General features: G+C 37.6%; 2 protein-coding genes across 2 annotated transcripts; both read right to left on the bottom strand.

The window, feature by feature from the left end:
- Window positions 1–394: 394 nt before the first annotated feature.
- LOC139951541 (uncharacterized) lies at window positions 395–5,128 on the bottom strand. Its single transcript, XM_071950472.1, has 4 exons — window positions 5,033–5,128; window positions 3,436–3,496; window positions 2,029–2,282; window positions 395–1,255 (listed from the first exon to the last, which is right to left on the bottom strand). Exons 1-4 carry the CDS (start codon window positions 5,082–5,084, stop codon window positions 1,146–1,148), a joined length of 477 nt encoding a protein of 158 aa, XP_071806573.1. The 5' UTR covers window positions 5,085–5,128; the 3' UTR covers window positions 395–1,145.
- Window positions 5,129–7,482: 2,354 nt separating this feature from the next.
- On the bottom strand, window positions 7,483–12,627 carry LOC139951742 (lathosterol oxidase-like). The gene is made up of 3 exons (XM_071950808.1): window positions 12,387–12,627; window positions 11,586–11,718; window positions 7,483–10,529 (listed from the first exon to the last, which is right to left on the bottom strand). The coding sequence occupies exons 1-3, from the start codon at window positions 12,594–12,596 to the stop codon at window positions 9,973–9,975; spliced, it is 900 nt and encodes a 299-aa protein (XP_071806909.1). The 5' UTR covers window positions 12,597–12,627; the 3' UTR covers window positions 7,483–9,972.
- Window positions 12,628–13,369: the final 742 nt, after the last annotated feature.

Raw genomic sequence — 13,369 nt, 5'->3', positions numbered from 1 at the left:
CTTAGCGTGATTATGATGTGGACGCGGAGCCTAGATTCAAGCGAATTGAACTACGTAAGAATAAATAATCTTTGCTGACATTTATTTCAAATGTTTCACCCAATAAGGAATAATGATTGCATGGGAGTTGACAGATTGTAATTGTAAAAAATATAACCCGATAATTTTGAACACCCCTCCTTGCTGCTTCAAAGCTGGATTCGCAAACAGCCATGTAACGTCATCCCTCAGTTTGCGTCATAGACCTTTTCGCAAATACTGGGGCGCGCGCGTAAAGCTTGGAATTAGATGCATTGTGGTCTAGCTGGTAGCAAAATTTGAGTCATATATATCCCACAATGCACCTCATTCAACAGTCTGCGCTTGCGCATTGGTATTTGCGATAAGGTCTATTTGTGGGAGGTCAGTGGTTGAAGCACGCCATATACGGCATAAGTTCCGCAAGTTTTCAAAAACCTTGAGGTTGGGGAATAATGTTTTGATCAATGTATGAAACATTCACAACTGTGAAAAAAAAAATGTAACTATGATAAACAAACACATTACAAGTGATAGCATTCCCATTTTGCCAAGAAGCTGTTTTAGGATTTTCTGTCTATTTTCACAAACAAAGACAACAAAAGAGACAAGTCCGCACAATACTTTATTTGTTAATAACTATTTTATTAATCATTTCATTTTACACCTTCACACTAGCCATTACTTAATAATCAATTTTTGTAACAACATCTAAAAGTTATTATCCTTTTGTATTTAGGTCGTCATTTCTTTCATTACCGTAGTTTAATACATCATTAGTGGATTAATATTGTCCAGTATTTATAGTTAATTGAAGTGGCAATGGGAAACTTTAGAACGCTAGGTGGCAGCATTTGAGTAGTAGACTGGTTACAAATCTCCTCCTCATTTGAGTAGTAGACTGGTTACAAGTCCACTCCTCACTTGAGGTAAAGACTCGTTACAAATGCGCTCCTCATTTGACTACTCGTTCATTACAAATATACTCCTCATTTGAGTAGTAGACTGGTTACAAGTCTACTCCTCATTTGAGTAGTAGACTGGTTACAAGTCTACTCCTCATTTGAGTAGTAGACTGGTTACAAGACTACTCCTCATTGAGTAGTAGACTCGTTACAAGTCTGCTTCTAACAAGATTCCTCAATTTCTTCATTGTCACATCCCTCCCAGCAACATTCCTCATGCAGATCCTGAATGTTTCTTCCGATCAAGAAACCTTTCGCTTCCTTAGCCCCGACTAGAATAAATAAAGACAGGAAAAAAACATGTTGAAATAAACCCATATTGTGCATGACATCACAAGCTCAACACTACATAGGCCCTACTTTTTCCATGCGTGGCATATGAGTTGTGTCATCTTTGTCGGTACTGTTAAGTTTTATCCACATTTCATGCTAAACATACATCCAATAGAATGGTACCCGCCGTAAAATACTTGTGGAATGGACTCTTCTCAAGAAATTGTTTGGCAAAAAGAAGGGTGCACATCAGTATTTGTCTATACACGCATATGTGAATATAATAACCATACTTCATGACAGCGCATTAAAAGTGACCACTTTGCCGAGCCAACATGAAGCTGCCGCAATTTTAGCATATTATAGTAGTAAGACACTGATCACCTTTGGTAATTGTCAAAGACCAGTCTTCTGTATTTCAATATATGTTTAAAATAACAAAACTGAGATTTGAGCTCAACTGGTCGTCGAAGTTGCGTGACAATAATGGAAGAAAAAACACCCTTGTCGGACAAGTTGTGTGCTTTCAGAATGATGCTTGAATTCCAGACCTCAGCTGATTCTCCAATCCAATTCAAATATTTTAGTAAGAAATTACTTCTTTCTCAAAAACTACGTAACTTCAGAAGAAGCCGTTTCTCACAATGTTTTATACTACCAACAGCTCTCCATTGCTCGCTTATACCAAGTAAGTTTTTTATGGTAGCAATTAGTTTGAGTGATCACCAAAAGTGTTCAGTTCCTAAAGGTATACGACTAAGTGTACACTTACCGAATGGGATGAGTTGTGGTTCGGGTGCAGCGGTACTAGGAGGATGGGATGCAGGGGCATCAGTGTGAGGAGCATCAGTGTGAGGAGCATCAGTCCAAGGAGCATGTGTTGCAGGTGGTTGGGTATGGCCATGCGTTGGCTGTGGTGGATTGGTTGCAGGTGGTGGCCCATTACAGATATACTCACGTTTCTGTTCGAGTACCTCCCAACAATAATAATGGGATTCTGATCTCAGTTCACCACGTTTCTGGAATCTGTGGTAATAAACAGAAACGCAATCAATTATTATACACAGCCAGTCTAAAATACATTTACATGCATGGTGTAACCCCATACCAATTCAATACAAATCAATTTGTTATAAACATCACTTTGAAAAGCATGAAAATTGTTTTCCAATGTGCGTCTTATCAGATAAAAAAAACAAGAACAAAATTGTAAAATTGAAAGGGGGAACTATGAAAAGAAAAACGGGACCAAATACACAGTGACATGGAAAGATATTTACAACTGTCTTAAAAATACGAGAGAGACGGCCAAAAAACCCTTAAAACCATAACATATACCTAAATACCCCAACTTGCAATGCCTCAAAGCCTATATATAATTAAGCACGGTTGTCATTATTTCATTAATTTCATTGAGTTAGGTTTACAACTGATATATAAGTGGTATGAGGGCTGGAGATAAGTTGAATTATTAATAAAAAAATGAAAAAACCATTGTGTTAGTAACAATAACAAGAAATAATAATAATAGTAATAACAGTGGCTTCTTATATAGCCCTCAGGTCCGTCACGCAGTGACGCTCATGGCGCTTCAACATTATAACCCCTGGTCACTGGGCCTTAAAATCATTCCTTAAACCATCTCAGCTCCCTGTGGAGTATACAGCCTGTGTCGCCAAATATGTAGCGCAATCAAGGCTAATCTATCACAAGAACCGACTCTGCCCTCACAGGTACCCATTTACCCCTGGGTGGAGAGAAGCAATTACAATGAAGTGTCTTGCTCAGGGACACAAGTGTCACGACCGGGATTCGAAATATTGTAATGTCAAAATACTGTAATATCTTAAATATATATTATCCTTTATCTCCGAGGCAAATTTCCAACTACTGACTAAATCGTTGTGGTACCTGCTGTTAAAATACAGGATTCGAACTGCCTATGTACCGGGCAATCTCGGTGATCTAGTTGGCAAGACTGCTTTAGAATGGCAAAGGTTGGGGTTCAAATCCCACCGAGTAATAATAATATGCCTGTGATTTTGTTCCCAGAGCTCGGGAAAGCACCGAGTATACAGTGCTAACAGACATCGATGTGAGGGTAAAACCAATATTCTTTATCCCCGATGCAAATTTTCATCTATTAAACTGAAATTAGCTTCTCTATAATATTACTTACAATGCTTGACGCACCTCCCGCAGCAAAGGTCCATAGCCAACCTTCTTCGGTGCTCCGTGCACTATTGGATAAAAACAAATACAGAATATTTGTTTTAACTATTTAATTATCATAAATGAATAACATAATGTGTGATTTTTTTATATATCGGAAGCATGTGTTTGCGTAAGGCAACGCTTTTCACAAAAGAACCGTACTTAACCAACTTTGTATTAAAGGGAGGGTACACGTTTGGTAAATGTCAAACACCAATCTTCTTACTTGGTGTATCCCAACATAAGCACAAAATAACAAGCCTGTGAAAAGTTGAGCTAAATTGGTCGTCGAAGTTGCGAAAAATTGATGAGAGAAAAACCACCCTTGTTGGGTGTTTAGGCTAGAAGTCTTTTATAATTTTAGTGAGAAATTACCTCTTTCTCAAAATCTATGCTACTTCAGAGGGAGTCATTTCTCACAATGTTTCATACTATCAACAGCTCTCCAATGCTCATTACCAAGTCAGTTTTTAAGTTAGTTTTTGTTTTGAGTAATTACCAAACGTGTACCTTCCCTTTAAAAGTACAAAAGATTCCAGAATATAAATTATACTCCAATGTAAAAAAAGTTTTATTATGTGTACACACAGGCACTTTAGTTTTTTTTTACCGACTTCAGATTATCTTGCGTTAAAGACAGTGGACGCTTTCGGTAATTGTCAAAGACCAGTCTTCTCACTTGGTGTATCTCAACATATGCATAAAATAACAAACCTGTGAAAATTTGAGCTCAATCGGTCGTCGAAGTTGCGAGATAATAATGAATTTAAAAAAAACCTTGTCACACGAAGTTGTGTGCTTTCTGATTTCGTGACCTCAAATTCTAAAACTTGAGGTCTCGAATTCAAATTAGTGGAAAAGGACTTCTTTCTCGAAAACTACGTCACTTCAGAGGGAAAATACAGAATAAAGTAAACAGATATACTAGGCCTGCACCAAATTACAACACAGACTGAACAAAAGTAGGCAAAGCCTCACATTCTTATATGCTGCTAGGCAATATTTAGTTAGTTTGTTACATATTTTCCGTGTTGGGCACTACGCATTTGAAACTCTGCATGTTGGAATTGTTATTAGGTGGCATTTGCGGTAACACATTGTCAAAATCTTTTGAGAAATGTTGGTTCTAAACAGAATAGGCTGTAGACAACTCAGTACTCTTTTAATGTAAAAGAGTGAAAAGGCACTCTTTGAAGAGCCATATGAAGGACAACTCTTTTTCGAGTGGTCTTCCACTCTTTTAGATTGAAGTTTGCATCTTTTTGAGTGATTTTTTACTCTGTCCTGGAGTGAAACCCCTCTAAAAGAATGAAATAACCACCACTCTTTTTGAAGAGCCGTAGGGAGGACAGCTCGAAATGTAAAGAGTGGTGTTGTTCACTCTTTTGCATTTAGAGAGTATGGTAATAACATCTTCAGGAGAATGTGTACTAATGGTCAACAATTAATTATAAAACAGTCAAGTAAATCAACAATTAAGTAAATTTAATCAGTATAAAAAAAGTTACTTATGAAAAGCAGTCTTTTGAAAACCAATGCTGTCTACTGCAGCTAATACTCACCGGAACATACTGCAGCTAGGACCAGCACGCTGAGGATAGCAATACGAGTCATTGTTACCGATGATTCAGAATTCTAGATGAGTCTCCAAGCAGCCGTACATGCATTTTATAGAGACGTTTATCAGGCAAACATTGACATTAATGACTTATTTTCAGATAATCATTTCGCAGAATAACTAGGACATAGTATGGGTTTGACCAACTGTTAATGGTGCTTATCAATATGTTAAGCGAAAGTTTATGATGAAATGGTCATGCTAACAAAGTAAGTTGATTTTGTGATTTGTTGCAGGTATTTTTGAAGCGTCCCCAATAACAACACAGAATAAAATATTCATATTGAGGTAAATTAATTTGAATCAACATTGTGTGTAATTTTTGTCGTTTCATTTTCTTATAAACCTTCAAAATAAAGAATTTACACACACGAATGTCGACCCATAATTCACAGACTCAACTTTGTTTTCTAAAAACACCCATATCCCTTTTGTTATTAGTTATTGGTGTTAAATGGGTACACACGCACAAAGAAAGCTTACAGAACAATACATTAAAGCGGCACACCAATTATGCAAATGATTTCAGAACCAAGCTTAGTTGAGAACCAAAATTAAACAAACTCATGAAAATAAATATTGGCCTGTATCAAAGGATTGTAAAAACCTCTTTTCTTGCCAAAAACAAGTTCATGGCGCTACGTTTCGCCCCTACCTATAGCAGAGTTTTTCTCGAGGGCTAAAACCCCTTTTCTTGATACATGGGTGTGGTGCCCTCCAAAATAGCAAGTAACCACACCAATCAGCGAAATGTTTGGTCTATATTAAAGGATTCGGGAACCTCTTTTCTTGCAAAAAAAAAAAAAAAATCTTGGCTGACGTTTTGGCCCTAAAGCATAGTTCTGTTGGGCGCGATCGGTCAATCTGCGCGATCAACCGATCGCGCTGCGCTATTGAACGATCAAATTAAGATCAATTGGTCGCGCAGCAATCAGTCGATCGCGCAACAATCGGTCGATCGCGCAACAATCGGTCGATCGCGCAATGTCATCTTTGCGCGATTGACCGATTGCGCTACGAGTATTTTTTCCCGTTATCAGCGGATCGCGCAGGAAAGGCTTTGCGCGATCTACCGATCGTCCAGGAATGGGTTTGCGCGATTGACCGATAGTGCAGGAAAAGTTTTGCGCGATCAACCGATCGTGCAGGAAAAGTTTTGCGCGATCTACCTATCGTGCAGGAATGGGCTTGCGCGATCGACCGATCGTGCAGGAATGTTTTCGCGCGTTCGACCGATCGTGCAGGTAAACTATTCCTTGGGGCGATTTTTCAAAGCAATAAAATTCATAGCAGGACAAATTTTCAGTATCACCATAGTGAATATCAGCCGATCGCGCCAAACAATTCCTGCACAATCGGCCGATCTTGCAAAACCATTCCTGCACAATCGGCCGATCACTCATAACCATTCCTGCACAATCGGCCAATCGCGCAACATCATTCCTGCACAATCGGCCGATCGCGCCGAGCCATTCTCGCACGATCTGTTGATCGCGCATTTTCGTTGCTGAATATTGCGCGATCGACCGATTGTTGCGCGATCGACCGATTGTTGCGCGATCGACCGATTGCTGCGCGATCGACCGATTGCTGCGCGACCAATAGATATTTCAATAGCGCAGCGCGATCGGTCGATAGCGCAGCGCGATCAACCGATCGCGCAGATTGACCGATCGCGCCCAACAGTTCTTCTCGAAAGGTATAAACCTCTTTTATTTTGTACAAAGGGTATGATACCCTTAATTTAAAACTACGATACGACAAGCGAGTCCACACGACCTACATGCGAAGCTGTGTCGACACCTATCTTTCGAGATTGTCACAATCAAAAACACAGTTGTTATAATTCACATGGCGCTGATATGTCAATACTCTAAAACAATATGGAATATGTCCCCAAGATAATTAACAACCTATTAACAATGTCAATTAGTACAAATGTCATCGTTGGTGATAAAGTTTTAAAGTGGACAGCTGACACTGTACTTCTAGATCACCAGGGAGTAATGTACCATTCATTTAGGAGTGTACTACTCATGTCTTAAAACATGAAAAGACAAAATAAACAAATGAGTTATACGTAATTATTCTATAAAGGGTGGCTGCAGTTTTTTTTCTTCATTTAAACTATTAAACATGACTTTTTAAACCTGAAATCTTTTTTAATTTTTTTTTATTAAATGCGCAAGTATTTTAAAAATGGTTTTCAAGAGATTAAACATTTGCATAAACGTGACGTCATGTTGGTAACCCGAGCCGTCGGGTCCCCTGGCTGTGTGCATATAGAGACGTGTGCACTGTGTGGCCTGGTACCTAGGCGCGTGTAGTTTAGGGACCAGACTCTTTTTGCCGACGATATGTTTGAATTCCCGACTTGACGTCGATGGCAGGGGGCGGTAACAACCCACAAAAGGGTCATTACGCAAATCAGATATGTCGGGAATAAACAAAACACATTTTATTGATGTTAAATACATATATCAGAAAAACATGACAGCAAAATTAACTGTTTTATTTGAATTCACTTCAGCATCCCTTTAAGCTTCATAGTAATTATGTATTTACCTAACCACAAACTATTTTGTGACGATGAAAAAACGATTTTTCATGCTAAGCTACAAAAATATTTCACAACTTTGGTAAGGACTGTACTATTCACGTAGGCCTTTTATAACATGAAAATACATGATATACAAATGAGTTAAAAGTTGTTATTATTATTATTATGTAAACTTTACCGTCATGTACTTAACATAAAACCATTTCTGTGACGTCACTCTGTTGATGAAAGTGTGATTTGTCATGCTATGCTTGAAAAATATTTCACAACTTTGGTTAGGGGTGTTTTATGTATTATAACATGAAAATACACTGATATAAAATGAGGTATAAGTTATATTATTCTGTGATGTCACTCTGTTGATGAAAGTGTATAGTATTTTCATTCTATGCTTGAAGAATTCTTCACAAGTTGATTGTTTAGTGCGAAAACTAAATGGCCGGACGGACGGCAAAGAGGGGTAAACAAAAAAGTAACGAATGATATAAAACAATCTGAATTTCATCATATTTTTATTTCTATAGAAGACAACAACAAAGCAATACCACTGTTTTGATTAATTTCATTTAATGCATAACTAGTGTTTATGTTACTATGTAGGATAGAGTTAATAAAACAATGACATAATATACCCATATTTATATGTACAAGTATAGTTATAGTAACTTACACAATATAATATGCGACATAAAGGTATTTATAAGATGTGGTTTTATTAGATTAAAGGCAGAGGACACTATTGGTAATTACTCAAAATAATTATTAGCATAAAATCTTTCTTGGTGACGAGTAATGGGGAGAGGTTGATTGTATAAAACATTGTGAGAAACGGCTCCCTCTGAAGTGCCATAGTTTTCGAAAAAGAAATAATTTCCCACGAATTTGATTTCGAGACCTCAGATTTAGAGTTTGAGGTCTCGAAATCAACCATCTAAACGCACACAACTTCGTGTGACAAGGGTGTTTTTTTCTTTCATTATTATCTCGCAAGTTCCATGACCGATTGAGCTCAAATTTTCACAGGTTTGTTAATTTATGCATATGTTGAGATACACCAACTGTGAAGGCTAGTTTTTGACAACTACCTATAGTGTCGACTGCCTTTAAGCTGACCTTGTTTAGTTTTTTATTTTACACATAAATGTAAATTGAATGTTATTCTTATTTTGGCCAATGGGTTGTCCATCAACTTGTTATATACGCAGCCAGGATGGTTATTTGGCAACGAGTTTGAACGAATCTGTACAAAGAATTTTTCACTGATTTTTTAATATATTTTTTTAAATAATATAGTTCGAAGCTTCTATGTCATTCATTAAATATATATTTAAAAAAGGTGGAGAGCACTTTACCAACAGTTTGAGGAACTGTGTCATGATTCAACCCAAAAGGCAGAAAATGAAATAATTAAATCAATATTAAACATGACAAAGTTCAACAAATAAAAAATAAAAAATAAATCGTACTGAAAATAGGTTATCTGTTCTTAATCATTTATCCATTTTTCTAATTGAAAATGTCTCCGTTTAAATATTATCTACATTACATAGTAAATAAACCAAAATATAGAACGCAGTCTAACAACTTCTTAACTCCAAGTTTCCTAACTCAATACATAACTTTCGTTTGAAGATACTACCCTCTGCCCCAGTGAAAACAAAATGTGCAAATTCAATGCGTGCGTTCATACAAACAATGAACGCCTAGGGTTTTATCACACGCGCACGTACTGACAAATATTCCTTAGAAAAAAGGCACAACTTTCAGCGAATCAGCACTTGCAGTGAATAAACTATTTGTCAAATAACGAGCGGTGCCAAGACTAACAAAATACCATAAATTGCTCCCCGTTAACTAGTAATACAGTATGGGGAAGTATAAACGGAATTGGATTAAAATGAAATCTAATACAGAACTGGCATTTCAAACTGGAAGACAGTGTATTGCATTCGACTGTAAAAGTTGTGTGCTTTCAGATGCTTGAATTTAAAAGCTCAGCTGAGGTTTCGAATTCAATTCAAATCTTTTAGTGAGAAATTACTTCTTTCTCAACAATTACGTTACATCAGCAGAGGGAGCGTTTCTCACTATCTCTCCATTGCTCGTTTTTAGTTCAGTGTGTGGGTGTGGTTGGGTTGGATGGGGTATTTAAAGCTACATAACGAAGTGTGGACCTGATAACAGATGAGTGGACTTCCACGCGTCCACACAGTGTTTTTTTCTCTGTTGAGAATAGGATTTTCCTTAAAGTGTGTGTATAATCCACACAGTGAGTGCAACACAGAGCTGTGTGCATGTAAACTAGGATGTGGGAGGACTCTTTCTTACTCTACTTTCTTGTTATGACCATTCCCATTGATGTACTCATTCCTCTTCCCATTCATCTGATACCCAGCAGCCTTTGCTTTGATCGCAATGACGTCATCAACTGGTCCCTTACCCTGGTGGGTACCAGGCACACGATAAGACCCAAACACCCGATCCCACAGCGTGGTAAACTGACCATAGTTATAATTATAAAACATATGGTGATCTGTATGATGTGCCGCCCCGTTAATAATCGGTTGTAAGAACTTAGGAAGAACACAAAGATTGTCGTGGATACTGAAGGTCCACATGAGAACGAAGAAGAAGAAGCCCATGAGGATTTTACTGTTGAAAGGGAAGAGGAAGGGGTAGATGTGCCAGGAAATCCCCTGTGTAAAGCCGTCGAGTGGGTGGAGAGCGTAGCCGGAGAATGGTGTAGGGACTTTCCACATGTGGTGTTGCTTATGGACATGCTTGTAGATGAGACGGTGATGGAGTGTGCGGTGGAACCAATAGTTGGTGAAATCGGTGAAGATGACAAAGCCGATGATCTCGATCAGAGGGTTCAGGGGTCCTGCAAATTGAACAAAATGAGATATTATTTTATATACATTTCACATTCCATGATGGATTAGTAACTATAGAGCTCTTATCTTTTGCAATGACTAGCCAGCTGTGCAAATGATATTAATTGGTTTTACCATAATGCGTAAAAGTAAAGCACATTCCCGAGTTCTTTAAACCAAACTACAGGCATACTACTCGGCGGGATTCGAACCCATGACCTATGCAAATCTAGAGCAGTGCCTTACCAACTAGACCACCGATATTGCCCGGTATACAAGAAGTTCGAATCGTTACGGGTATGCTAACCGCAACGATTAAATAGATAAGGGTACAATCAAATAATTTTATCTATCCCCGATGCAAATTTTACATAAAATTACCAGAACGATCTTCTGTTTCACTAGTCCACAAGCTTTTCACTAGATTTTCATAGTATAAGTATGCATTTCAATACAAAACTAGTAAGCCTGATCACTTGGGGAGACTTATTGTTTCGGTTTTAGACGTGGGAGGAAAACATCCTACGTAGTCAGACCAGGTACGGACTGACAACCCAATCCACATGCAAAGCTCTGTTCCTGGAATCGAACCGGGGTCCACAGAGATAAAAGGCATGGACAGAAAACAATCAGTCATCCTGACCGTCCAGTGGAACCCTAAACGAGGATGAAAGTCAAACCTAGTCTGACCCCTTTATCATGACAAGAGATAAGAACTACCATTATTAAGGCGTATACAGGGAACCAACATTGGGTAAAGGTCTTCCCCCCGTAGTATAGGAGCAACAACACAAAATATTTCCACAGTGAACTCATGTGAACTACAAATTTTCCAAAAAATTGAAGACTAAACAAGTTTGTGTATAAAAAATACAATAAAAGCAAGGAAGCTTTGTGAAAACTGTCTTCCTTTTAAAAATTCAAAGTCACTGCGGATACATTTTGACGCTTCATGCTTGTCTCTTTTGTTGGACCCGATTTTTTATTTTGTGTGAAACATTTTGATCGACCGAAAATGTCCAGTGAAACACAATGCAACAACTATCATGCCGCCCTATACTCACCAAAGAATCCTCTGCTGAAATCACGATGCAATCGACTGTAACCTCTGACCTCCAACAAGAAGATGGGACCGAAGGTTGCCCCCTGAAAAATCATGTTCTTCACAGCGTATTTAATCTCGAGCTTTATTTGATTCTGTAAGACAAAAAAAAGAGGATGTAATTTTAAACTTTGTGTGACATGATCGAAAATCAATTTCATAGATAATATTGTGGCTTCTGAGATAGCGCTTATGTCCGTCACTCAGTTACACTCCTGGCAATGTAACATACGGTATTTCCTGCAAGATGTGGGACTACGTATTTGAATGCGTTACATAACACATGGGACCAACGGCTTTACGTCCCATCCGAAGGATGGAGCATTTGAGACGCTAGATGGCAGCAAATATACCAGAATAATTTGCATAAAATGTTGTAACGTAATCATGATCATGTGCATGTAATGAAGTCGATTAAGATTCCTAAAGTAAATGTATATAATGTAACAGATTTGTAAGTGCATGTTTTGAAAAACATCACAATTTAACACTTTCTGTCCAACTGTATGTCATCAAATGGAAGTCTATCTGAAATTTTTTTTTTTTTCCTTAGCCAAAAACTCCACCAGGCGCCTTTCAAGTTAATAATTAATAAGTTAATAATTGTGAAATAAAAAGTTCATATTATCTTTTAGGCCTAACCCACACATCAATTTCTATCTAAGATCTAATTTTACAGTTATAAAATTCAATAAATGTTTGAATAAATTTAATCAATAAAACAAAACTTGTTATAAAAAAAAAAACATATAGAAACACTTACCTTCAGATATAACGGATGTTCTTTTAGCCGATGATCATACACGAAACAGTAGTCGAGTAACCCCATTACAAAATACATCGTGTATTGTCCCATCCATGTGAAAATGAGAATGCTCATCAACTGCCGTTTCCAGTCGTCTTCGGGCCACCATTCTGGATAGATATACGGCGTGTAGAAATATTTGTCTGACATGTACAGTATATCTTCCATGATGTTTTAGGATCAAAATGATGTAGACTGATTGTGCTTGGAGAATATATATAAACTGTCACATTATTGGTTGCATAAAAATCACTGCTGCAGACTGCCCTACCAGCGCTTATTGCATATCCACATCCGACGAAATATTTTATACTGGTACTTGGAGATCTACCAAAAGATCTTCTACTTAGCATGTTTGGTAAGAATATTAAGCGGGTATCAGTGACAAACAATACACAATTTAACATAAGGGTATGGTAACTGCTAAGCAATATAATTATTTTTATGCTTAGCAACACTTCGCTGTTACGGAAGTGTGAGACGCTTACATAAAACAAACATTTTGAACCGTAAAAATAGACACTATGCAGTTTTACCTTTTGACAATAATTATGCAAGCTTGATCAAGCCTTGGCGCCAGCCTATCCCTTGTGGCCTTTCACTTTGTAGTTTAAACTACAGTGTACAACACAGGGGAATAGTCGTGTAAAATAGGACAAGGGCTTGCCTATATGTACAAATGGCATCTTAGACTTTTCAGGCTATTTAATTCAAATAAAATTTCACTTTCACTTTGTAGTTTAAACTACAGTGTACAACACAGGGGAATAGTCGTGTAAAATAGGACAAGTGCTGGCCTATATGTACAAATTGCACCTTAGACTTTTCAGGCTATTTAATTCAAATAAAATTTCACTTTCACTTTGTAGTTTAAACTACAGTGTACAACACAGGGGAATAGTCGTGTAAAATAGGACAAGTGCTGGCCTATATGTACAAAT

The sequence above is a fragment of the Asterias amurensis genome, chromosome 19, assembly GCF_032118995.1.
Source record: "Asterias amurensis chromosome 19, ASM3211899v1".
In the NCBI taxonomy this organism is placed as follows: Eukaryota; Metazoa; Echinodermata; class Asteroidea; order Forcipulatida; family Asteriidae; genus Asterias; species Asterias amurensis.
Note: the sequence above shows the minus strand (reverse complement) of the source record. Positions and strands in the feature narration are given on the sequence as shown.

Bases quoted from the DNA above. Each gene is read 5' to 3' on its own strand.
- LOC139951541 (XM_071950472.1), bottom strand. From the start codon at position 5,084: ATGACTCGTATTGCTATCCTCAGCGTGCTGGTCCTAGCTGCAGTATGT. The intron at 3,497-5,032 runs GTGAGTATTAGC...TTTATCCAATAG, and splicing joins CCTAGCTGCAGTATGTTCCG to TGCACGGAGCACCGAAGAAG. The intron at 2,283-3,435 runs GTAAGTAATATT...TTATTACCACAG, and splicing joins CGGGAGGTGCGTCAAGCATT to ATTCCAGAAACGTGGTGAAC.
- LOC139951742 (XM_071950808.1), bottom strand. From the start codon at position 12,596: ATGGAAGATATACTGTACATGTCAGACAAATATTTCTACACGCCGTAT. The intron at 11,719-12,386 runs GTAAGTGTTTCT...TTTGTCTTACAG, and splicing joins AACATCCGTTATATCTGAAG to AATCAAATAAAGCTCGAGAT. The intron at 10,530-11,585 runs GTGAGTATAGGG...TTCAATTTGCAG, and splicing joins TTTCAGCAGAGGATTCTTTG to GACCCCTGAACCCTCTGATC.